The sequence below is a fragment of the Rhinolophus ferrumequinum genome, chromosome 16 (assembly GCF_004115265.2).
Source record: "Rhinolophus ferrumequinum isolate MPI-CBG mRhiFer1 chromosome 16, mRhiFer1_v1.p, whole genome shotgun sequence".
Taxonomy (NCBI): Eukaryota; Metazoa; Chordata; class Mammalia; order Chiroptera; family Rhinolophidae; genus Rhinolophus; species Rhinolophus ferrumequinum.
The window spans coordinates 2,296,549-2,324,225 of NC_046299.1; the positions used below are offsets into that span (position 1 = coordinate 2,296,549).

At 45.5% G+C, this 27,677-nt stretch overlaps 1 protein-coding gene across 2 annotated transcripts in view; it reads right to left on the reverse strand.

The window, feature by feature from the left end:
- MGMT (O-6-methylguanine-DNA methyltransferase) overlaps positions 1 to 27,677 on the reverse strand; it is a 247,091-nt gene that overhangs the window by 11,206 nt on the left and 208,208 nt on the right. For both annotated transcript variants that reach the window (XM_033129707.1, XM_033129708.1), the window contains exon 3: positions 25,752 to 25,891. In XM_033129707.1, coding sequence (XP_032985598.1) covers positions 25,752 to 25,891 — 140 coding nt within the window. The remainder of the gene's footprint in view (positions 1 to 25,751; positions 25,892 to 27,677) is intronic.

Below are 27,677 nucleotides of genomic sequence, written 5' to 3' on the forward strand. Positions count from 1 at the left end.
AACAAAAACAACAGATAAAACACACCAAAATAATGCATTCCCAGCAGATCTGACCTAAAAGAATTGCTAAAGGAAATTCTTCGGCGAGAAGAGAAATGCTACCAGAGGGAAGCTTAGAACATTAAAATTAAAGGCAGAACAAAAGAAATGGTAACTTTTTTTTCTGATTAGTTTGTTCATTTATTCTATTCTTCAGATTCCACATATAAGTGAGATCATATGGTATTTGTCTTGCTCCGTCTGACTTATTTCACTTAGCATGATGTTCTCTAGGTCCATCTATATCATTGCAAATAGTAAGATTTCCTTCTTCTTTATGGCTGAATAATACCCCACTGTATAAATGTACCACAGCTTCTTAATCCAGTCATCTTGGCTATTGTGAATAGCGCTGCAAGAAACATAGGCGTGCATAAATTTTTTTGAATTAGCATTTTGGATTTCTCTGGATAGATACCCTAAGAGTGGAATTACTGGGTCATAAGGTAGCTCCATTTCCAGTTTTTTGAGGTACCTCCATACTGATTTCCATAGTGGCTGCACCAATCTGCAATCCCACCATCAGTGCACGAGGGATCCCTTTTCTCCACATTCTCGCCAGCACTTTTGTTTGTTGATTTATTGATGATACCCTTTCTGACTGGAGTGAGGTGGTATCTCATTGTGGTTTTTATTTGCGTTTCTCTAATGATTAGTGAGGTTGAGCAGTTTTTCACATGTCTGTTGGCCATCTGTATGTCCTCTTTAGAAAAATGTCTCTTCATGTCCTCTGCCCATTTTTTAATTGGGTTGTTTGTCTTTTTGGTGTTGAGTTGAATGAGATTTTTATAAATTTTGGATATTAACCCCTTACCAGATGTATCATTGACAAATATCTTTTCCCATTCAGTAAGATGCCTTTTTGTTTTATTGATGGTTTCCTTTGCTGTGAAAAAAATTTTTAGTTTGATGTAATTCCATATGTTTATTTTCTCTCTTACTTAAAAAAAAAAGGAATAATAACTATCTGGCTAAATATCACAGACTATTCTATTGTATTCTTTAACATATGTTTGATGATTGAAAGCATAATCATGGCATTGTCAGATAAGCTTTTCAATGTACGTAGATGTAAAACATATGTCACTATGACATTTGAGAAGCAGAATTAAAAGATCTATATGGTGGTAAGATTTCTACATTCCACTTTAAGGTGGTAAAATATTGATTCCAATTAGACTGTCAAAGTTAAGTATTGTAATCCCTAGAGCAAACACTAATAAAACTATAAAAAGAGATAATTATGGTCAAAAACTAAAACATAAACTAAAATAAAATACTAAAAAAATGTTAAAATAGCTGAAAGGAAGGAAGAAAAGGGGAAAGAGAAATGAAAGAGGGAAAAGACAGAAAACAAAAAATAAAATATTATGTAATAATAATAAAACAAAACATTACTACTAATAATAAAATGAAATGTTATGTTTATATCTAAATCCAATCCTATTAATAATTACATTAAATGTAAATGGCCTTAATTAATGAAAAGATAGAGTATATCAGAATGGATTAAAAAATAACCCAAGTATGCACTGTCAAAAAAATTCACTTCAAATCACAGATATAGGTGGGTTAAAGGTAAAAGAATGGAAAAAGATATACAGTGGTACCTCGGTTTTTAAACGTAATCCGTTCTGGAAAATCGGTTGAGTTTTGAAATGTTTGAAAACAGCCGACAGCTAGGTCTCAGGATCTTGCACTCAGCAGAAGCCACATGACATGTTTGACTTCGGACACATGTTCGAAAACTGAAGCATTTACTTCCAGGTTTATGGCGTTCGCAAACCAAAATGTTCGTCAACAGAGATGTTCGACAACCAAGATACTACTGTACTTAGAGGGAAATGTATAGTATTAAATGCATATTTTAGAAAAGAAGAAGGGTCTCAAATTAATAATCTGAGCTTCCAACTTGAGAAACCAGAAAAAGAAAAGCAAATAAAAACCAAATCAAGAAGAAGGAAATAAATAATAAAGGTAGTGACAAAAACCAATGACATTGAGAACAGGAAAACAATAGGATACAATATATGAAACCAAAACTGGGTTCTTTGCAAAGGTCAATCAAATTTATAAATCTCTAGCAAGGCTGATAAAGAATATAGGAAAGAAACAAATTATCAACATCAGGAATGAAAGAGGGGATATCACTACTGATCTCACAGACATTAAATGGATAATAAAGGATTCCTACAAATAACTATGCACAATATTCAACAACATAGATGAAATAGACCAATTCATTAAAAGCTACAAACTACCACAACTCATCCAAGATGAAATAGGTAACTGAAATAGTTCTATAATTATCAAAAGACTTGAATTAATAGTTTAAAATCTGAAATTACTAGTGTCAGATAATTTCACCAGTAAGTTCTACCAAACATTTAAAGAAGAAATACATCAATTCAACAACATCTGCTCCATGAAGCAGAAGAGAGAACACTTCCCACGGCATTTTGTGAGGCTAGAATTACTCCAATAGCAAAACCAGAAAAAACAGAAACCAGAAAAGTTAATATCAAATTACAGAAAAGTTAATATAAAAAAAAATGTTAACAACAAATTAATATCTCCCATGGATATAGATGCAAAAATTCTTAAAGTACTGGCAAATCAAATCCTGCAAAATATAAAAAACAAACAAAGAAAGACATCAAAATTAAGTGGAGCTTCTCCCAGGAATGCAAGGCTGGTCAATATGTGAAAAGTCAGTGTATATATAAAGCTACAGTAATCAAGACAAGGTGTACTGGTAAAAGAATAGATACGTAGATCAACAGAGTAGAACAAAACAGACCCACTCATATAAATACAGGAGTAAAGGCAATTCAATGGAAAAAAGGATAGTCTTTCCAATAAATGGTGCTGGGCAGCCACATGTCCCCCCTCCTCCCTAAAAAAAAAGAAAAAAAATCTAGGCACAGACCATGCATCTTTTACAAAAACTGACTCAAAATGGATCGGAGCTCTAAATCTACAAAGCAACACTATAAAACTTCAAGAAGTTAACACAGGATAAAAATCTAGGTGATCTTGGGAATAGGGAAGAGTTTTTAGATACAGCATGATCCATGAAAGAAAAAAATGTTAAGTTGGAACTTTATACATTAAAAATTTCTGCCCTGTGAGTGATGCTTTTAAGACACTAAAAAGAAAAGCCAGGGGCTCTGAAGGAAAATAATTGCAAAATGCATATCTTATAAAGGACTTATATCCCAAATATACAAAGAACACTTAAAACTCAACAATAAGAAAGTAAACAACCCAATTATAAAATGGGCTGAAGATATGAACTGACACTTCACCAAAGAAGATATGCAGATGATAAATAAGCACATAAAAAGATGTTTAACATCATTTGTCATTAGAGAATTACAAATAAAAACAATGGGGTATGATTACACAGTATTAGAATGGCTGAAAAAAACCCAACCAAACAAACAAAACCTGACCATACTAACTGCTGGTGAAGATGTGCAGCAACAGGAACTCTCACTCATTCCTGATGAGATGCAAAATGGCGCAGCCACTTTGGGAGAAAGTTTGGCAGTTTCTTACAAAGCGAAACAGAGGCTTACCGTGTGAACCAGCAATTGCACTCCTAGGTATTTATTCAACTGATTGGAAAACTTATGTTCACACAAAATCCTGCTCATGAATGCTTACAGCAGCTTGATTCACCTGCTACCAAAAACTGGAAACAACCAAGATGTCCTTCAATAGGTAAATCGACAAACTAAGGATACAAGGCAATGTTAATCACCTATGTAAAGAGTGAACTATCGAGCCACCAGAAGATATGGAGGTACCTTAAGTACATTGCTAAGTGAGAGAAACAAGTCTGAGAAGGCTACATCTTGTCTAATCCCAACTATATGATGTTTTGGAAAAGGAATACCAATAGAGACAGAAAAAACCTTGTATGCAAATTAACAACAAAAGAACCTTTTGGAGGATCCCAGGAAGGAATGCAGATGGTGATGAAAGTCCATCTGTATTACAGATTTATGAACAATCCCATGGAAGTGGGTGGGAGAAGTGGTGACCTCGGTAACCTTGGACACAAGTGGAGTCTGTAAGACTAAAGGCAAAAGGAACTAACTGTACATATGCATTGGACTCTAGTTGATAACATTGCTTCCCATGGGGGTACAGGTCCAAAATTCTGATACTGTGCTACAGTATTCTAAACCTGAACAATTTAGTAAATGGATGGCAGAAGGTGGGAGCCAGTTTCTCACTGCTGGAGTGGGAGTTTTCAGATAAGCCAGGGTTGGATGCTAGAATAATCCACGTAGTAACGGATTAGAGTTGTCAACATTAGTGTGAACTGATGTTTAGCTTAACATAGGTACCGGTGAAGGTTGACAGCAACTGTGATAGATCATTCTAGTATAAACCTTTGATATGATTTCATAAAAATGACACACTACCTCTGTGGTCTTCCATAACCCATACCCTCAGTCTAACCATGAGAAAAGCATCAGATAAATTCCAATAAGGTGACATTCTACAAAATTTCTGATCAGTATTTGTGAGAACTGTCACCTAAAACAAGGGAAACCTGAGAAAATGACACAGCTAAGAGGGACGTAAGGAAGACACAATGATCAAATGTAATATGACGTCCTAGACAGAATCCTGGAAGAGCAAAAGAACATTAGGCCAAACTTCAGGAACTCTGATTAAATATGGACTTTAGTTAATAATAAGGCATCAATACTGGTTCATTGATTGTTACAAATGCATCACACTAATGGAAGATGTCAATTATAGAACAAAATGGGTGTGGGGTATCAAGGAACTCTCTGTGCCACCTCTCAATTTTTCCTGTAAATCTAAAACTGTTCTAAAAAGTAAAGTCTATTAATAATGAACTAATATGAACTACTGAGTGAACAGCTTAATGAAGGAAAATACATAATTGTACGTATATTAACTGATGAGGCAGAAAAAATGGAACAAAATCCAACATCCATTCATGATAAAAGCTCTCTGCCATCTAGGAAGTCGCCTTCTGGTAACTTCCTCAACCCGATAAAGGTGTTGACAGAAAGCCTACAGCTAACATCATACTTGATCACGAAACGCTGAATGCTTTCCCCTCAAGACTGAGAACGAAGCAAGGATGTCCACTCTTCTTCAGCATTCCCGTTCTGTTTCACAGCCACTCTGTACTGTGGACAGTAGAGCACATGGAAGGAGGAGGTTCCCTCTTTACAAGTCAGCTATAGGCGATCACTCCTAACGTCAGACGCTGAGCCGACAGGAGTGAGTTTGGCGTTCTGGAGGGTCACCTTCATTGGACTCTTTATACGTATTTTGGATCCCTTTCCAAAAGTCAAATCCATTCCAGGGTAAGAAATGCCGCCAACACTGAGCGAATCCCAGAACACCTAACAGTTCTCGGCATGCAGCGAGTCGTCAGCACGTGCCCGGAGAGCGGCACGGGTGGCCACTCCCACAGAGGAGTTCCTCAAAGGTCCGGGGAAGCGGGGCACGTGGGGCACGGGCACTACTGTGAAGAGTCATTTGGAGATTTTGGTAACTTTCCTTAAAAATCACTGATGGGCATAACAAGTGCTTACATTTGTTTACTGACATTGACGGTGCCCCAGACACACAGATGCGTGAAGCAGGTGTCGCATAAAATCGTTCTGTGCTGCTTCGCAGGAGCGGCCTCCCCAAGGCTCCACGACGGGGTGGGCTGCTCCGGGCCACTTGGCTGGGGGTGCTCAGGCATAAGCCCCTTTGCGGCACCTCACACTTTGTTGCCATCCCTGAGCGCTCACTACAAAGTTCACAGCTGAGCCGTTTCCCAAACAACCGTCACACCACCCCGCAGTCTCCTCCCGGTAGAAGGGGGACCAGAATGATAGCACACACAGCATGAGGTTTACATGAGCTAACCTGTGTGCCAACGCCTCACCCAAAGGGACACACAGATCTAAGGGCTGGGTTTCCAACCCTCGGCTCTTCCAACCCCACAACGAGGCACCCTTTACCACATGCCAGTCTGGGAAGGCACAGTGGCGCCCAACACACCCTCATGACCGTCTGCTGCTTTACCTGGGTTTCTTTGGCTTTTGGGAAAGCCACAGGTGGCATGTAATCACGGCTGCCCGTCACCAGGCACAGCAGACCGGTGGCGTCGCCCACAGCCTGCAACTGCTCCAGGTAAGGGGGGACGAGCCTATGGAGATGGATGAGCCTGGGGAGCCCGGGAACAGTGTCAAGCTCAGGGCACTGCACTCTGCTTCTAGTTCTGTACTTATACACCTGCCACTCACTGAGGACGGGTTCTCGGCTCTGCTAACAAGAAAACACATGGTGTTCTACATTTCAAAACTTCCCTTTTTGACTGGTGCTAAAACAGGTCAGGGAGGAAGAAAGAACCTGTGAGGCACTGCTACCTGTGTGCGTGGGCCCCTTATGGACACACGGCTGTTAGTCACCTTGGGGACTCACCCCCAGCCACCTTGGGGACACGGTGTGGGGCTCTGCTTTGATTCTGATCTGGCTGAGGCCATCCTGCATGGGGGCACAGATGAACACAGAGGCCTGAAGCAGGTGCACAGGACAGGGAGCACAGCGGTAAGCATCCCTATTTGTGGACCAAGAAGAGTAAATTCTACTGTATGTTAAGTAACTATAATAACAAAATCAGGAACGCACAGCACAGATTTTTATTACTCCTCACATAGGCAATGAGTAATTTTTGGGAGCAATAAAAATATCTGACTTTTTAGAATAGCGGTCCTCAAAGTGTGGTCTGGGGAGCGTTAGGGGTCACCGAGACCTGTTTAGTGGGCTTGTGAGGTCAAAACCATTTCCATTTGCCTTTTAAATTCTTGTTCTCTCACAGGTACATAGAAGAGTTTTCCAAAGTCTTGTGACGCGTGCGACCACGACAGAATAAATGCAGCAGCCGCCACAAGAACACAGCTGCCTTCCATGAAGGCAAGCATGCACAAAGCTGGCAAAAATGTAAGACCACGTCACACTTGTCATTATGTGTTTCTGGTCTTGGAAAATACAGTTATTTTCATATAAAGGTATTACGTTTGATAACATAGATTATTGTTAATTTTAAAGTAAATTAGCACATTTACACAATCCTCAGGTTTAATTTCGAGCCTGGCATATGTAGATATATAACCCTTGTCACCCAAAGCTCTTTGGGGTGCTCAGTAATCCTAAGGAGGACACAGGGGTCCCAGGGAAGGGCCAGGCTGACAGGGCTGTGTGTTTACAACCGGAAATGTTCCCGCAGGCTCCGTCAGGTCTGGGCGCACCACGCACAGTCTCAGAGCTCACCCGCAGACGGCCCGGACGGTTCGCCCTTGGAAATGAACCTTCTGCCTCCCCACGCGCGGGAGATGACACACTCACCTGGTGAGTGTCACTCAGGTGAGGCTCCACCTCCTCGCAGCCGCACCGGCGCCTTCCTGTTCACCTTCCCAATAATTAGCGCGCCCGGAACTTATTTAACAGAAGAATTATGCCTAAGACTTTAAGCTCGAACTTACGGAGGCCTACAGAGAAATGATTAAACCGTGAATGTCCTGGTATGAATGTGAATAATTATACATTAACACCCACTGCCATTCAAATAATTGTCATTCAGCTCAAAGCTGAATAACTGACTTCTGAACAGGTGCTAATGGTTTCTGAACAATACGAGAAAGAGAGAGAAATACACGGTATGAAAATGCCGGGGGCGGGAGAGGGCACTGCAGGATGTCGTACTACCGAGGGTGGCAGCATGAAGAAGGGAGGTCAAAATCAAGTCTGAAGGACTAGTTCTAAGTCCCTTTGATGTCCCCACCCCTGCACACTTCATTTGGTGGGCTCTGCTGTGAAGCACCCACTTTCTCTTACAGATACCCTGGACGCTCGGGCCAGGGAACCTGTGACCCATGGACTAGTGGACCCTGCGCAGGAGGGGCACACCGTCCGTCACAGGGCTGCGGATTGCAGGGGCCACAATCCCTCTGGGCGCAACCTTGTTATCAAGACAGGAAAGGATGAAAATCGGATTTAAAATGTCACGAAGTTACCAACGCATGCAAGACAATGTCCCTGCACCCCGCCCAGTCACAGGAAGGAGACATCAAATCAGCCTTCTCTTCGGTGGCTCCAGTCACACAGCAGAAAAGGGACCAGTTGTGAGTGATTTCGGACCCACTTCATGCTGAATTCACCAGTGGTGGCCAGACACGTGTTCATGAGCCTAGACACCTGTGTAATGCACCGGCCCCTGCCGGCCCGGTTTAGGAACCCCATGCATGCCATCATGGAGTTGCCCTCGCCAGCATCCAGGAGGGGAGAAGGAGCCGGGCCAGCTTTCTTGGCGGACAGTCTCGCTGTTCCTGCGAGACTAAAATAAGCTTCCTGCAAACCTGGGCAGCGCCCCGCGGTCCTTGGCCCAGCCTACAGAAGCTCCGGTCAGGCCCATCTGACTTAATTCCTGGCAATACTGACGAATCTTAAGGGGCGGGTGGCTCTGAAGGATTCCCACCCATGCGGCTTCTAGAGCTTGTCTACAACAGCCCTGAGGTCTGTTAAATAATTTTAGCTAACTTTTGAAGACCAATCCAACAGAAAGGAGCTAAGCCCTTAATTTCTTAATGAATTATTCTTCACCGTAGGACAGGGATTATGCCATGGAGAAGGCATATCATTACTGACAGAGCTGTCAGAAGGACAGGCAAAAGGAAAACTGGCAAGCTTTAATTTCTCTGCAGAGAAATGAGGGGCTCTTTGGGGATTCATCTCAGTATCAACATTGAGCCTTTGCCGCAGGCAGCGAAGAATTCAAAAGAAGTTGTGACTGGATTCTGAGTGATGGAATCTGGCTCCAAGTGTGCAGCTGACTTTGGTTTCTCACCTATTCCAATGAGGACGACGCTGTGTAGGTGTGGGTGAAAAGGGTCCCCGCAGGACAGGTGACACGTGTCCTCGGCAGGGGGCCAAGGACGGGAGGAACGCCTGGCCAGGGCACCACGTGGAACATGCACGTTGTAGGAAGGGGGACATTTCCACCTGCTGCCTGGCCAGGCGGGTTCAGGTCCCGTCCTCTCCTAATAGGGACCAGGGCTGGGCAGTCCAACAACTCAGCTCTGGTTCCTTTAGCTTTTTACACACGGCATCAGATTTGTTAGCTGAAGTCAGCCCGGATCCCACAACAAACAGATGAGGGCAGAGGTTCTCCTTCTGCTTTGGGAAAGTGAGAGAACCAAGTCCGTTATCCCGCACGGTCCGCAGACCCCATCTTCCAACCGTCCCTGGGATTCTCTGGAAAGTCTCTGGCGGCCAGAACGGACAGAGTGGAGTCTGGAGACACAAGGAGTGGGCTCAGAGGTGGCGACGGCCCTGGTGGAAGGACCGCCTCACGGGTCAGGAAGCTCTGCTTTGCTCCTTGGCTGGAGGCTGGTCCCACAGGTGGCACAGAGGGCTGCTGCTGCTGGGAAACGGGCAGAGCCTGTGCCCGTCCCTGTCACTCAGGCCTGTTCAGTGGCCGCTGAGGACCGCTGGTGAAACGGCAGGGTGCTCGGAAACAGCCGCCTTGATGCAATATGGGTATTTCTAAGGTCCCCTGAGACAGAGCCCGTTGCCCTATGTACATACTGACGCCCCAAATTCAGGCTCACACAGTGTGAGGGAGAGAAGACCCAGTGTAGGCGTGTTCAGAGTTATCAATTACTTAATTGGTTTAGCGCTCATTTATTTGGTAAATATTCAATCAGCAGTACTGTGTGGTGACCTCCGTCCGTGGTGGGTGCGGCTGGGTGTGCAAGTGAGGGGTGCAGCAGGGGTGTGAATGCCAGGCAGTCATAAGAGAATGTGGGAAGAATAGGAGAGCCAGTGCAGGATGCGACAGGGCAGCAGGGCAGAGACGACGGCCAGAGGACGCTTCCCTAGGGACGTGCACTGAGCTGAGACCGGGAGGTGATGGGTTCCGACAGAGGGCGTGCTGCCAGGGGGGCGACGACGGCGCAGGGATCTAGGTGAGAACATGGCAGGGGCTCCAGGTGGCAGAGGCCACACAGCAGGTCACAGGAGCTGTGGGTCTCGACAGTGCAGGGTTCACAGTAGGGGATGACATCACCAAGTCTTGCAGGGCTGGCCTTAAGCCACGAGTCAGGAAAACGCTGTCTCATGCAGAGACACAAAACCCTGAGCTCACTCACCCAGATTGGCCCCGGCAGGAAGGAGGGAAGCCCGTGTGTGGCAGCCCAGCGTCTGCTGGGGTCTGCTCCCCTCAGTCCCCCTTCTTCCCTCGTTACACTGGAGTAGCATCTGCCATGGCTGACCTGGTCTGCATCCCAGGACACATTACAGGCTTCCTGGGTTCTCCATCACATTCTGGAAACGTCAGCAACTGATAAAGTCCTTCATCAGCCTTTTTTCTCACCCATCCCTATGTGGTCCCAGCCGTTGGCTGGGGGCTTCAGTTCCTCCCACGTGGGCTCTTCAAGGGCTGTGTGAGTGTCCCCAAGACATGGCACTGGCTTCCCTCAGAATCAGTGATCTGAGAGGGCACTGGGGGGACAGTGCGCTTCACAACCTGGCCTTGGGAGTCATGACATCACTTCCACCATATTCTCTGGCTCACTCAGGCCAGCCCTGGCTCAGCCTGGGAAGGAACAGGAGTGTGAATACTGGAGGCCAGGATCGCAGGGGCCACCTTGGAGGCTGGTCATCACGTGGCCTTTTCTAGATAGCAGCACGGTATTCCAGAATTCAGTAGGGAACCCTGGACGGACCACACGTTACAACCTGACCTGAACTTCATTCACTGACTTGAGCGACATGGCACATCGCAGCAATGTCAGCATGAACTGCAGCAGCTGGGGCCACGTGTCCCCTTCTCAAGATGAACACCAGGGACCTCCAAGCTGGGGCAGCGACTGCAAATACAGAGACCAGGTCCACACAGTCAGCAAGAACTTCATTACACCGTACGCCACGTCCCAGGGTCCCCTGAAACGCTACTATGTTCCCACGCAAATTTAGCACCTTCCCTCTGGCTCTTTTCATTCAGCTGAAAGCCCACTGCTGTCTTTGGGGGTGGGTGGCGGGGGGTGAGGAGACTTATTCTGAATGTGCAGACACACGTTCCCAGACGCTCAAACTCCTCTAGAAGGCTCTGTGACAAGTGACAGCACCGCTTTCTCACACTCCGTCTGAATGTGGCTGCTGCCTTTTGGTGTTGGCAGAATTAGCCAAAAAATCAAATGCGACCAAGGGTGGAATCTGAGATACCTTGGGGAGGCAGTGAAGCCGTGATGTCGGGGTCACCCACTTGAATCTGTGAGCGGTCAATATGGAAACTATGGACAAGTTGCAAACCAGCTGGTGTCCCAAGGTATGAGCCAGCAGTTGGTCCCACCTGCACATGGCCGTGTGCGGCCACCGCATGGCCAGCAGGTCCAGGGTGCACTAACCTGGTTAGTGTGTGGGTTACACGCTCGTGTTGGGGAGTGATCTGGACACGAGTTTCAAATGCTATCTGTGCCACTTCTTAGCTGGTTGAGAAAGTCATCCCTTTGAAGTTCAGTTTCCTCTACTTGAAAATGAGGATCCCAGTGTCGTGAGGCCTAAATGAAGATAAAAGCCGCACAAAGTGTTTGACAGAGTCGCTGCCAAATGGAAAACCACAGGCGAGCTGCTAACTGAGCCATCACCACACACTGGCGGAACCTCGTTCACGATGCAGGTCTGTGAAACAAGACCAACCTCTCTTCGGACGGCGTGTGCACAGAGGTCCATTCGAACGTGAGCCATGGTAACGGTGGGAGGAGGATGTGAAGAGTCCGCTACGACAAGAGCTCCAGCAGCTAAAGCACGTGACAACCAAGGAGACGCAGAAAGCCACAGTGAGGACAGGGTGACCACAACGCCGAACCCCTGGGCCCTGGCCCCTGACTGCTCTATGGGAGGACTGTGAGTGGGTTCTTCGTCCCATAAAACTCGCCTCACTGCTGCTTAAAAATACAGAATTACATGACGCCTAAAATGGGCTGTGCCCCTTGAGCCTCCGGGGGTGCGATGTCACTCAGCTGTGGCATCTGTATGATGACAGCCCCGCGGCTTGTGACCCTGCAGGCCAGCAGAACCCTCTCGTTCTGGAGAAGCACATTCTGGAAGAGCTATGGATACAAGTGCTGGCACAACACACCTGTCCTGTGGTTAAACACAAAACATACATTGAGGAAAAGATGGAAAATCGACACAATGAACTGGGGAAATTTGAATAAATTAAATGAAGTCCTCTGTAATTAGAGCAGTCGCCTTCAGCCCATGGCTACTGACATGGAAGCCCTGGCCAGCCTGGACATATGGCCAAGTGCGGGGCTGGCAGGCACCCTGGGCTCCAGGCGGGCACGGATTCTGTGTTGTTTTCCACCCGCCAAAGGGAAGCTGGCTGGGTAGGACTGTCACAACTGCTGAGCCCAAAATGAAAACAAGACTCCTGACAAAGCCCTCGCTTGGCTCGCTGGCCTAGCTGAGTCCACGAGAGCGCTAAAGTGCAGGATCTGAGGCTTCTTTCTCCGAGGCGAGCCCCTGGGACCAGGACGGCCAGCCCGCCCTATGGGGCAGGGTGTGGAGGTACCTGTGAGGCATCCTGACGACTCACCGACTTCCGTTCTCCTATCGAAGGACATCTTGGTTCCTTTCAAGTTTTGGCGGCTATGAATAAAGTTGCTGGTAACATCCGTGTGTGGGATTTTGTACAGACATGTTTTCAGTTCACTTGGGTAAATACCAGGAACATGATTACTGGATCCTACGGTAAGAGAATGTTTAGTTTAATAAGAAACTGCCAGATAGTCTCCCAGAGCGGCTGCACCATTCTGCACCCCCACAGTGAGTGAGGGCTCCTGGGCTCCTCGTCCTCGCTGGCATGTGGTATGGTCAGTGGTCCGGATTGTGGCCGTTCTGACAGGTGTGCAGTGGGATCTTGTTGCATTTCCCTGATGACACTGGATGTTGAACATTTTTCATCTGACTGCTTGCCATCCTCATTGGTGAGGTGTCTGTTCAGGTCTTTGGCTCATCTTTTAATGGGATTATTTTCTAATGGTTGACTTTTAAAGGTTCTTGTATATTTTGGAGAAGAGTCCTTTATCAAATGTGTTTTTTAAAAATATTCCCTCCCAGTATGTGGCTTGTCTCATCATTCTTTTGACACTGTCTTTCATAGAAGTTTTTAATTTTAAGAAGTCCATAGATCAATTACTTCTTTGATGGATCCTGCCATCACCATACCCAAGGTCATCTAGGTTTTCTCCTGTGTTATCTTCTAGGAATTTTATATTTAGTTTTATATTTAAGTCTGTGACCCATTTTGAGTTAATGTTTGTGAAGGGTGTAAAGTCTACGTCTAGATTCATTTCTTTGCACTCAGATGTCCAATTATTCCAGCACCATTTACTGAAAAGACTGTCTTTTTCCCACTGCATTCTTTTGCTCCTTTGCTGAAGATCAGTTGACTATATTTACATGAGTCTATTTCTGGGTGCTCTCGTCTGTGCTGTTATCGATCTATTTCTCTGCTCTTTCGCTAGTATCACTGTGTCTTGATTTCTGTAACTTTACAGTAAGTCTTGAAGTCGGGCGGTGTCAGTCCTCTGACTTTCCTCTCTGTGTGCTGGCTCTTCTGGGTCTTTTTGCCTCTCCATATAAACTTTAGAATCTGTTTGTTGATATCCACAAAATAACCCGCTGGAACTTTGATAGGGATTGTGGTAAATCTTTAGATCAAGTTGGGCAGCAGTGACATCTTGACAATATTGAGTCTCCCTATCCATGAACATGGGATTTCTCTCCATTCATTCAGTTCTTCTCTGGTCTCTTTCATCAGCTTTATAGTTTTCCTCACTAGGTCTTGCACATATTTTGTTACATTTAGATCTAATTATTTCATTTTTGGGGGTGCTAGTGTAAATAGAAATGTGTTTTTAACTTCATTATAAGCACTTTTTAATGTTTTTAATGGACCAATTCATACATATTCTTTTGCGAAGAGTCTGTTAAATCTTTTCCCCAGTTACTTATTAGGCAGTCTGTATTTTTATCATAGAATCATAGGAGTCTTCATGTAATCCCATGTACAAGTCCTTTGTCAGTTATACATGTTGCAAAACGTTTATTCTGTGGCTTTCATATTCATTTTCTTAACAATGTCTTTGAATTTTGACAGAGTTTAATTTATTGTTTTTTTATAGCTTTATATTTGTGTTATATGAAATGTTTGTCCATTCAAATTATGAAGATATTCTCCATATTGTCCACCGCCCCCCCTTTATTGAATACTTTCTCCTGGACTTAAAAAAAAAAAAAAAAAAAAGGGAAACACAGGCAGATCTTGGCGATATCACAGGTTCAGTTCCAGACCACGGCGACAGAGGCAGTCATGATCTCTTTGCTGGTGGAGGGTCTTGCGTTCAATTTGTAAAAACAAAGAAAAACCAACATCTGTGAAGCACAGTCAAGCAAGGTATACCTGTAAATGTCACCCTCTTCAAAATAAAGATGAATTGGGAGAAAGCGGCGATGATCTTGAGTGCTGAGAGGAGGAGTCGAAGAGACCGGCACAGAGCCGGGTGTCTCAGTTGCTCCTCACTGCTGGGTTTTAGAGAAAATGCTCCCACCCATGAATATAGCAGATAATTCCCAGGCTGGATCTCTGGTGGTCTCATGTCACGCTCGTCACCAGTGTCCCCACTTCACAGATGGGGAATCAGAGGCTTCAAAAGGCTATTATGGGCTGAACTGTGTCCCCACAAAGTCCATGTGTTGAAGTTCTAACCTCCAGTGCTTCAGAATTGATATAATCTTCAACAAGGTGATTAAGTTCAAAGGGCTAGACCCCAGGGGAATCTGCACAGGGGGACGGCCATGTGAAGAGTCAGCAAGGGGTGGCCATCTGCAAGCCAAGCAGAGAGGGCTCAAAAGAAACACACTTGATTCTGGACTTGCAGCCTCCACAGCTGAGAAGGGATGACGCCTGCTGTGTGAGCCTGGGGTATTTGTTCCTGTAGCAGCCTGAGCTTATACGAGGGGTAAGGATGTTTCTCGAGGCTGCTCAGGTGGTCAGAGGTGGCACTCGCGCCCACAAACCAGATCATAGGACACCTTGGCCCCACACACAGCATGGGAGCTTTCACAGGTCGTTTCCCAGGCTCCATGCCACCTGATAGCTCCGACACAAAAGCAAGGTCCCACGGGGTGATGACATGCCTGTCTGGCACACAGATGGGCCCCCAGACATCTCTGAAGAAGATGCCCATTGGCAAAGGTCATGGCAGCGTGGAGCGAGCACAGCCCTGTCCCTCAAAATCTCGCAGAACAGGGCTGTGTCTAGGTCACTATCCAGAGCCATGACTACTCAGAAACATCACTCAGTCAGCTGTGTCGGTCTAGATCGAAGATCTGTCCTTAAAAGCTGAAGGCCAGCGGGGCAGGAGCCAACCTGGGGTGTGTGTGTGTGTGTGTGTGTGTGTGTGTGTGGCCTCAGTTGTCCCTGTCACACCTGGGAACAGGGCTGCTGGATTACCAAGAGCTCTGATAAAAAACGAGCTGCCGGCCCAAAGAATGGCTGCCCTCTCAGACCGTCCCCACCTCACGGATCAGAGCCAAATCTCCCTAAACGCATTCTGCAGACGGAGATGAGATGACGTTGGCCGTCAGCTCCGGCCATGTAAATCACACGTAGTTTGTAGAGAACTAGAAGTCTTGACCTGAAAATCAAGACATTATCTCAAAGGTCGAACCACAGGCAAGTGCCCCTGTTTTCGGCATTGAGCTGGGGTCAGCTTCAGTCAGCTGGCTAACCCTGCGAGTTCCGTGCGGCTCTCACCGTGGATTTACACAGAAGCAGCCAGGACGGTGAGGGGAGACTCGTTCTGGATTTTCCACAGGAGCTCTGCTCGGCCCCTCACTCCAGCCCTACAGACCAGGGGAGGCAGGAGCTGTGAGCACCATCCACCTTCATCCTGACGCTTTTATTAATACAAATTGGGCCATTAATAACATTTAAATGCATTAGGTTTAACACAAATAAACAAGACCACCCAAAGACAATTTTTAAAATGATTCCTGTATTCTAGAAAAGAAAACACGGCTGGGTGAAGAGTCAGCGGCCCCAGCCAGGTGTGAACACCCAGAGACCACACCATGGTGGGTCCAGGATGCAGGGCATCAAAAGGTGTTAATGGTTTCAATATTTATCTGCTGTAGGGAAGCACTCTAAAGAGAAGACAGAAAAAAAATGCTGCTAATGGCTGTGTCTTTGCCATTAAAATGAAAAGCTTAATGCATCTTATAATCAGAGGACAATTTGCAAATCATTAAGAGAAATGTAAAATTCCATTAAAATACAAATCAAGAGACTCTCCCTGGACTAATAATCTTTTTGATATTATTTTGCATTTCACTATTTCTGTTCCAATACCCAGGCCCCACAAATGATCAGCTCCTGAGCAGGCTACTTCTTTAACGAGAGATGGAGAGAAGGGTAATCTGCTATTCAGAGCAGGTACTAATGAAGAATTCCATATATTCTGAAATTTAATTAAAACCCCAAAGATTTCAAATTAGATGCAATTTGAAATGCCTGGGGCAGAAATACATGCACTCGCGTGGCGAGGGTACCACACTGAAAGTTGATACCGTAATTGGTCTTGATGTATTTTTGTGTTGCTGGGCTGAAGCACAGAACTCATAACCATATAAAAATTCTCTGTAGATTACCTGCTCATTGAAAATGCCATCACTCAGGTAGTTCTCCACTAAATTACCATGCTACTAAAATGCACAAAGTGATTCCGAGAGGAGAGTGGCACAGCTGGCCGACGCTGCCAATGAGTTATGCAAGCGTCAATGCGGCCCTTTTTCTTAGTAAAATATGCTCAGTTGAATATTAAAATATAATTGGCATTCAACCTAAGTAGCTTAAACCATTTTGTTATCTTCTTTTAAACCGATTTGGCTCTTCCACAGTTATTTTCAAGGATGCGATTCACAAACTAATGATACCATCACATTCAGCCAGATTTGTGCTGTGTTACATTTGTCATAAACAGGCACAGCTTCTATAGCTTGCGAGGGACGGCCTTTTATATTAGCTGCTCTTGAACATCAAAGGCCCGATTCTTGAGGAAAAAAAAAAAGCGGGGTAGGATATGCCATTTATGTTGGTTCTTGCATATTTTGTTCTAAAAAGAGGGAGAGATGCAAATTTTCTAGAAGTATATGTCTTGGCCAGGCAATGGGCTGCCATGTCCCCCAAGCCTTGTCGCTGGGTCTTGCTTAGACCATCGGAGGAAAAGCTGAAAAGAATCGTGCTGTGCACCAGCGTATCCCAACGGGGAAGGAATGCGCGTTTCTATTTATTTATTTTTTAAAGCAGAAAATGTAAGCATATCCACCCAAGTCCAGGAACAGGGTCTCCTCTTCCCACAGTATGTGTTTTGTACAACCATTAACAGCAGTGCTCAAGAAAAGGAAAAGTAGTTCCCATAGGAAGGGAGAAGATGCTTGCATCCATGCTGGCTGAGGGGCAGGGATCACCAGAAAGGCTGTTTGCCAAAACATGATCGCTATTTCCCTTAGTATCTGGGAGGGTAGGAAACTCCTGAGCTGAACTTCAGGAAGTCAGTGATGCATTTAGGGGCCAGTAAGACTTACTTCTCCCCTTGCTTCACTCTTCAGTTTGCTTGTTTAGAAGTGTGTTACTGGCATTAGAATGTCACCTGGTGCCTGAAGGAGCTGAGCCCCCAGGAGGTCGGCTCTGTCCTGGCACTCTGACCCCACGGGGTCACAGCAGCTGCACCGAGGGACTTGCAGCACCAAGTATCTGAGTTCTCCATTCTGATAATGTGAACCACGACCACACTTGTGAATCTTGTATTTTGAATCAGTTTGAATGTAACGGTTACAGTAGGTAAAAAAATCATGTGTGATGAAGCATTTAAATTAAGTAACAGTTTTTATACTTTTGGCTCCTACAAATAGGTCTACTGCATTACCGCCATTAATTTTCTATCACTATTTACATGTTTAACCTATTGATGACTTATAGTCCAATTCCACGTCATTTTTATTAAAGTATTTTCTCTATAAACCCAGGTAGTAGAGAGAACGCTATTTATTATTGCTAGGATGAGATCAAAATGCAGTAACATTGCCTGTAAAATGTGAATATACAACATTTTATGACAACAAAATTATTAAACATTCTCTCTGGAAGCAGTGCAGGTTTGTCTAATAACTACAGTGGGAATAAAAATTTTAAAAGCACATTTAAGTGAAAAGTCTGTTTCCCAATTTAAAGTATAGACTTGATAGAAAATTCTTATTTTTCAAAGCCCATTTCAAAGGAAAAATCATTGAAGATAGTGACAATGCAATTTACACTTCCTGCTTGGTAGAAAGCTGACTCCCTCCCTACTCCTTTTCGGAGGTGAAGTACGTCCAAGTCCAACGTGCACACATCACAGACGATCTTTCTAAACGTGTGAGCATAATTAGGTGACTTATTTTTAATGGAAACTTTCATTGGTTTGCTGTTTAATTACTATGCTAGCGGTAACAGTTATATTTTAACGTGAATATTTTCCCATAAAAGCAGCTCTTGTAAGAATTTCAATTACAAGTACTATTTGTCTGTAATAGAGGCCTCATTTTATCCTACCAGGTTTGAAAGTAGCTGACTTTCAAAGTCTTTGTGGTTGCTTTTGAGCCTGGGGAACATTATGCTGTGTGACCCCAGCAGCCATGAGGGAAAGCATTCTCAAGCTGATTTTTTGGCCCGATCGATGGAAACCTCAGAGAACATAGGATCTGACCACCTCTTAGATTTAGGATGAAACTTTCACTTAACTTGGCTTCCCAGGAGGCCTTGGCAATTACTGATTAGTCACAGGGCTCTTGGTACAGGGACTCCAGGAATTTTCAAGGGGTCCAGTGAGCTGTGGTTCTGTTCTAGTTTCTACTAGCTTATCAGGAGCTGGTATCCATAGACCAAGTTCTCCTTCTGGGGAGGGGAGCATTTTACCACACTGCTCCCTAGGGTAAGTGCAAGGTGGGTTCCCACAGTGGGTCGTGTGAATATTTAAACTAGATCCTAGCAATCCCAGGATGGGACCTACGTTACATCTGCAGAGAAGGGGTTGGTATGCAGAACCTGAGCCAATCGCTTCCCCTCTGATGGCTACTTCCATTGCTCACTAGGCTGGGAAGAACCCAGAGCAGCACGCATCTGGCTATTTCAAACCCATTTTTGGCCCAGAGTATCCGGGCACCTTCTGCAGGTCCTGGGTAGCTTTGCTGACATGCCACCCTGAGCTATCCTGGTCAAATGCTAGCACCTGGTAAGGCTCGTCCTGATTCCATCACCCGGTGGCCGAGGTGTGGACGTGCAGCCCGTTCCGCTCACTCTTTCCCAACCCAAAAGATGAATAACACTGGCTCTCTCACTTTCTCACTAGGCTACATGCAAAGCTCCAGATCAGGTAGACATATGCACACATAGCCTAGAACTTACTTAAGTTATTAAGTATAACAGCAAAACACTTCTTCAATATGCACAGCTGCGTCTCGAACAAAAATCATTTTTTAGAATGTTAAACTCAATGTAAAGTGAAGCACACAGCAAAAGCCCTCATAAGAGCTGGATCCATTTTGATAAGTTCTTTTAGAGTAATAATTCTCAAAACAGGGCATATATATGCCACATATACGTGTGTATGTGTATATACATATATATGCACACATACATATAAGTACATATGTAACTATTGGCCTGTCATAAGATTTTAATGTCTTGGGGAGAGGTGAGAAGTAGAGAAATCGTAGGCATAATATCATGAACAAGCTTTCTAGAACATTCTGAGACATTCAGTCCCAGGCCCCCAGATGAGGGGACTGAGATACAAAAGTAACTTGAAAAAGCCGTTTCCTTGAATGAATCATAGTTGAAACTTTAAAAACTCCTCGTACAAGACATGGTTGCACAGAACACTGAATAAACACGCGGTGGTGACCACTGCCAGGCAGGAAGCTGCGTGATAAAATATGCAACAATGAACTAAGACACAATCTGAACCTCTGGTTCTCTGGCCCATGAAATTCACCAATATGCCAAAGTGTAGTTATCAGTCAAGTTGAAGAGTGAGCAGTTTAGTGCACTGATTGCCTCCGAGCTGGCTTGGCCAGCCTCACACAGACGGAGGCAGGACCAATCAGGGCAGCGGCCAGGGTGACCACAAGGGCCTCAGGGGCTCTGAGGAACACCCACCCCACCTGCCAAAATGATGCTCCTGCCTGCTCAGGTGGGGAGCCCCCAGCCCCGAGAAACTCTCAACCCACACACACAATTCTAACGTTTTTGTTCCACAGAAGGGCTGGAAGTGATGCAGATATACAAATGTGGCCAGGGGCCAGGCAGCCGGGAGGGTGACAAGCCCAGGAAGGGGCTCTTCTCCCCTAGAAAAAGGACAGCAGCTGCTGCTGGTTCCATGTCGCAAGGCCTGCAGGCCGGATGGAAGGGACCGCCTGAAGACATCAGCACTGTCCTCTGAATGGCTCTGGGCAGGAAAGAATGATGGCCTGGGGCTGGTCTTCTGGGCCTACGGGCAGGAATCCCTGCGATCAGTTAGGTCCTGACATGCCTGGGATGAAGCAGCCTGTGCATTTACCACCTCGGTCACCGCAGGGGCCTGGTCTATACCCCGTAGGTCATTAGCTTTCATAGATTCCTGCCCTACTTTTGTTCTAAACATTTCCCCTTTATTTTCTCCCTTGGTTCCAAACCACAAAAATATGCTGGGTTTCGCTCTCTGTGCGGGCCTGCTCCCGCAAGGGCCTCCTGCACCGATTCCTCTGCCCGCCTTCCCGGCACCCTGAACTTCAGGGCCTGCCATCATTCTCAGGCTTTTGATCTGTTCTCTTCAGTCTCACTTTTCCCAGCTCCAGCCTCGGAAGGCCCTGGACCCATCTTTCCACATTTGCTGTCCCCAAAAAGCCGCTTAGCAGCTCTACGGCTGAAAGAAGTGATTTATCACCGTTTCGTTCCCACTTAATTTAAGTACAGTGTTGTTTGCTTTCTCCAATCAATAACGGGTATTGGAAGGTTTACCCACCAGGTGACACCTTTGCAAGGCCCACAATTTTCCTAAGCCCTCATTTGAAATATGGGAGCATGGCGATGGCTAGCCAGAAAAACCTGCAAATGCATCTCCTACTTTAGCTATTCTCTTCTCTATAAATTGGTAATTTTTTGAATTTCAGGGAAAAATATCAACCCAGAGTGCTTGAAAGCACAAAGCTGCCTCCTGCTAAGGATCTATAGGGGAGAATAAAGAGAAAGCCCTCCATTCACCACAAGACCCTTTGTGGACAGACTCGGTCTGGATTCACAGCTTACAAAGCAACGTGAGGGGTACCAAGAGGCCCCGGCCACGGAACAAAGAGGGCTCGGTGCCCTCTTCTCTGGGGAGGCTGACGCCTGATCTGGGTAATTCCTGGAAGTGAGTGACAGTGGGGCTGGCCCCAGAGGGGTGGGTAGAAGTTGGATGATTCCCTTGCCCCGCTGGGTTCTCCATGGCGGACCCCAGGTAGTGATGTCAGGCCCTTCCTGGTTTCAGCCTCCACTGGAGGGCACATGGCACAGCGGGAGGTTAACTAATTCACCTGAAAGGGCCTTTCCCTAACTCTCTGGCAAAGCTTTGGCTTTTGGCGGTTGATAGAGGCCTTTTTGAAAGGGATTCGGCAGAGACACACAAATAGGAGAATCCTTTCTGAGGCTCTGTGACAGAAGTTACACAAACTTACTTCCAGCCAGCAGGTTTAAAAAAATGCAGATTTCACTACTGTCATGCAACTGGATTTCATAGCTATAAGCTAATAGCTGTGACAAAGGAATTATTAAGGTGTTAAATATTTCATTTAAAAGGGAACATTGCAGTCACTTTAAAAAGAAAACTCAGAACTCATCTGTTGAAAAACCATTATCTATGAGCTGGGACTCAGAGGACCGGCGAGGTCTACCTGCACGCCCACCACTGGCCGCCTGGTGTGGGAGTCCAGAGCACAGGCCCTGCCTTGGGGGAGGGGCCTCTGTGGGTGCCCGAGGAAGACCCTACCCCAGCCTGGCAGGACCAGCAGAAAGGCCTGGGGCTAGTGGCCTAGCTGCCCATCTCCTTGGCCACACGCAGCCTGTCCAGCCACGCCTTCTAGGTAGCTCTCCATGGGCAGAGGGCTTAGAATAAAAAGAAAGTGTGTACACACTTTCTGTATCTGAAAGCTGATCTCCGTTATCCATAGGCCTGCTTTCCTTAAATTCACTGTGAAATACTGCTTTTGCCAAAGTGCTACTTTTATTATTCGCACTGCTTTTGCTACTGACCTCTAAGGTTATTTTAAGATGCATATTGTATAAAGAAACTAATTTTTTTTTTTTAGAAGTAAACAAAGAAGTTAGGGAGTGTAACAGAAGAGAAATTTAAATGATATTTCATTATGAAAGAAACATTAAGAAAATATTTATTTCAGGAATAATGGCTTCATTAAATAACTCTTTCTGGGAGAACAATGAATTCAAAATAAACAAAACTGACCTTTGAAAGAGGTTTATAAGGAGGGCCTGACATCCCTAAAATGCTTCTCTGAGCTACCAGACTACGAGCACTCCATTACAGTGGCTGGAAAAACATGATTCTGTTGACGCTTTTAATAAGCCAGATTAGCAAAAACCCAAAACCCCAAACCAAAAAAACCCACCAGAAACACAAAAAAGAAAACTTTTTTTTTTTTTAGAAAATGCTCTACCACTAACACAACAACCTCATGAAAAATTCATCTTACTCAACAGCTCACCATTCGGTTAAATCTCTTCAGCAGCATGAGGGACCTTCCTGCCAGGAGCTACACCCTCCCACACAGAAATCCTGCCTGTTCTGGACCCAGGAAAAGGCAGCCGCACAGACTCACACCCTTGTGGTCTGGAAAGGCAGCCGTACGAATCCTTGGGAGGAATTTCCAGGTAATTAACTTATTACTAATCAAACTTTGGAAATGCTAAGGTAAGATGTTGAACCATATATGTAGCTTCCAGCACTTGATGCTTTAAACCGACCAAAATGGCAATTTCATATGGTTCGCCCTAGCACACATTTCTGTGACTCTTTGAACAAAATGAACCAACAGTGAACAGCGCACTCGTCTTACAGAAGGATCCAAGAAAAGAAAAGCGATCTTGCTCATGCACAAGAGGGTTCTTTTGGCAGCAGGACAGGCCACGCTTCATCCTGAGGAGGGGACAATGGAAGGTCATAGGCATTAGGAAGAAAGAATCAGAGAAGGGGCTGGAACGCAAGGAGCTCCCTGCTAGTTACTCTTTTAAAAGCAAGTTGGAATAGGTAGACCTGGTACAATCTCAGAAGCAACAACATGATGAAAAAATGATACGCAAAAGTATGCTCCACATACATATGCAAAAATTAAAATGCACAGAAAGTGGAATTTGCCAAGGAAATTTATTCCACATTAAAATGGACACATTCCTCTCAGTTTTCCAGAAGGTTCATTTCTTTGTGTTAATCCACAGCTTCCAGAGCTCTGAGTTTGTCCGAGGGGTTCCATGTGTGTGACTCCCTCTGCCCATGGTGCCACTGGCTCCCAGACAGACATCAGAAAGAGAGCCAACCCCATGGAGACAGGAAGAGGTTATGCCACATCTGGGATCATAGCCAGTTAACTCCATCCACACCTGGTCCCTGCCCGGCAGTGAGAGAGTGAGCTAAATTCTTAACAGAAAGCCTGGCCCCATGGCCACTGAGTGTCAGCAGGCAGGTGCCAGAAGGAGGGGACCTGGACCCACTCAGAAGTGCCTACCAGCACTGCAGGGCTTGTCTGACAGGGAGCTGGCTACTGGGGTGGCTGGAAGGCCTTCCTCCTTACCTAAGAGCCACTTTCAGCTCGTCCTGGTCACCGAGATCTACGATGACCATGACTGGCTGGCAAGGGGACGAGAAGCAGGGGAAGAGTGGCCGGTCCCAACCGTCTTCAAGCGCTGAGGACAGGACTTCAGGGTTTTACAAGCCCGTCCTTGCCCCCCACCCCATTATATCCCCAATGCCTCCTGCCCTGGTGTTGTAATTTTTCTGTTGTGAAAATTTCAAAACCTTAACTTTCAGCCCCGTTATCTGATAGACTTAAAGAGAAGGAAAGCCAGCTGGACAGTTCTTTCTCATTCCTACTGGCAGAGCAGGGACCCCAAAATGGCAGCAGTGGGTGGAAGAGTTCCCTGCTGCACGACTCCCAACCATGTCTCCGAGTTTTGAGAACACACAGCAGGATCCCCACCGTCCCTGGAACAGGGGCAGTGCAAACGAGTACAGTCACAGCACCCTCAGTTCAGCCTGTGGGCACAAGGTACTGGGAGAAGGGGATCCGCGTGGGTGGGAAGAGTGCTGGGCAGGGGTCTCACGGGCAGCTGCAGCTCCACCTTGGCCCCTGGAGGGCGCCATCGGCAGACGACGGAGGGCCCTGGAAATGTGTGGCGTATCCTGGGAAAGCCCACGCCAACCCCCCCACCCCATCCTAGAGACCCCCTTTTAGAAACTCCAGAGCACCCACTGAAAGGGAGCTTCTGGAGACAGTGCTAGATGACAAAAGGGGTGACAGGGCACCCTGTTGATTACAGCAGCACAGTTTCAGTTCATTATATGCAAAAGCGTTCAAGGTTCTATCTGTTTACTGCTAGTCAATTCAGGTATTAGCTCAAGATTCAGAAGCTTCTCTCCCCACCTCCTCTGAAAACTTGACTCCATTTTCAAGTTCTTTCTTGCTGTAAATCACAGCAGCAATTAGAATACCATTAAACTTACTTGGTTTATTCCACTTTCAAATCCAAGATCGTTTTAAATTTACCTTAACTAGAATCTCAGGGTAACTTTTTTTCTTTAAGTATATGTATGCATGCATGCACACATAGGTACGTATGCAAATGATCGTTTATATTAAAATGACTATAAAAGTCACTATGCAAAGCATAAACCTCTGGTATGTGTGTAGAATGATTTCCGTTGCCATCAGTAAGATCCAAACAAAAGCTTGAAAAGAAATGTCTGGGAAACGGTTTCTAGGTTATCACAGGCTTACGTGCCTCGGGCACACTCCATTGAGATGACAAGCTCTCAATTCATCCCTCAAGAATATAACATCTCAGGGTGGTAAGTTTGAGACATTAAATTGAAAACTCATCCAAGAAGACACAACGCTGCCCCCCAACTCTGCTGTAGGTGTCACCAATGGAGTTTACAGAAGGAGCTGCCTGTCCACATGCAGTCTGGTTTTCTGTGCTGTTGGCGAGCAGATAGGTTAAGTTCACAATAAGCTTATTGAAAAATGTACTGCCATTCAGATGTGTTCCTATTTAAACCCTGCAGCCAAGGAGAGTCCAGAGTTGATGTGCATGCATCATTTTTACTGCCTTTGCCAAGAATTACGTGGTCACGTGCCAAAACTAACACAACCGTTTGGAATGGGTGTCCTCACAGCGTGGCCACATGCTGTCTCTGTTTAGATGATGTAAAAATACCAAGTTGGTATAGTCAATAAAGTGAGCTGTGAGGTAAGTGATAGTTAATAAGTCAGGCTCCCCGAAGGAAACATGGGGAGGGAGCCGAGTTACTGACCTCGCTGGAAGACGGGATGGTGAAGGGCAGGCACGGGGAGCTCCTGGAGCGCCGAGGGCTTGTGGAAGTAGGCATCCAGCCAGGCTGCGCACTGCACGAGGGGCTCTGCCATTCCTCCATGTCCGGGGGCCTCCGTGGGGCTGCAAAAGTGATAACAGGAGCTTAATAAACCCAGAGGCTTCAGTCTCCACGTCTGAAAAGTACACAGAAAACACTAATGCACCGAAATGGGTCAAGACTGTAGCTGTTTCATGAGGATGCACGTCTCAACTAGCTGTGCAACAGGCATTACGACAGCAGGCAGTGGGCTGGAGGAGGATGAGGGGGGAGACGCCTGGAGCTATTTCACCCAGGCCTCCACCTTTGGCTTTAACAAAACAAGGGCGATAACTCGGAAGGGACGTCCCAACACATGGCTCTCCTATCTGGGGCTCCAAACGTTTGCAGTCACCGTAAAGCAGGATGTGACAGCACAATGATGACAAGCGCAGACACGATTCGCGTGGGAGTGTGCCTGTCCTTTTGCAGGACTAATGCAGGACAGATGTGTATTTATTTGCATCTATTTTCAGCTGTAAAATTTCCAAGTATTCATTATCAAAAGTGTTTTCCAGAAACACTATTAAAGTAAACTGTACCACTCACCCTCCTACCCCCGCTGAATTTCAGAAACAGAATCGCATACTCATGTGTTTCGATTGCTTTGTGCTGCATTATGGGGGATTTCCTCCCAGTTTGTTTTCTTTTCTTTTTTTTAAAGTTTATTGGGGTGACAATTGTTAGTAAAGTTACATAGGTTTCAGGTGTACAATTCTGTATCACATCATCTCTATATCACATTGTGGGTTCACCTCCCAGAGTCAGTTCTCCTTCCATCACCATGTATTTGATCCCCTTTACCCTCATCTCCCATCCCCCCACACCCCTTACCCTCTGGTAACCACTAAACTATTGTCTGTGTCTATGAGTTTTTGTTTCTTCATTTGTTTGTCTTATTCTTTTGTTGTTTTCAGTTTTATATCCCATATATCAGTGAAATCAGATGGTTCTCGACTTTTTCTGTCCGACTTATTTCACTCAGTATGATAATCTCAAGATCCATCCATGTGGTCGCAAATGGCACTATTTCATCTTTTCTTATGGCAGAATAGTATTCCATTGTGTATATATACCACACCTTTATCCAATCACCTATGGAAGGACACTGGTTGTTTCCATATCTTGGTCGGTTTGCTTTCTATCTTCTGATTCCCATGCACCAGCGTGTCTGCTCTGTGTGCAGGTCATTCTGTGAGTGTGTAAGTTCAGTGACAGTACCAGGACTTTTATGCCTGGGTCTCCTACTTGTTCATTTTCAAATCCTCTTGCTTGTTCATTATGGTTGTTAGTCTCCATTTTATCTCCTTAAGTTGATTTTAGATGTGCTTCAGATGGTTTCACTGTTCCTTCTACTTGGGGTGCTGATTCTTGTTTTTGGGACCCTGTAGCCGCCCCTCATGGTCCTGATTTCTCTTTGGCAGAGGCTGATTTTCTGGGATGTGTTCTGCTGTACAGAGAAAACGACCCTATGGACAGGGTTTACTTTTGCTGCCTCTGAGCCCTGGAGTTTAGGATGGATCTAGTTCTTTCAGTTTCCCAGGACTCCACATTCATGGCAGCACGGGAAGGTGGAAAGGTCACCACAAAGCAGGTATACGGGAAGCTCTTCCTGAGCCCCTTCTACCTCCCTGTCTGGCGTTCTAGGGGCAATGCACGGGCCTCAGTCAGACCATCAGCGCCAATGTGTCTTTTGGAGCAAAAATTAATTTAAGACCAAGTCTTATTTTACTGTAATATGATATGATATGATATGATACAATATAATACCGGGTCTTATATTAATTTTTGCTCCAAAAGATGCATTAGAGCTGATGGTCCAGCTAGGTC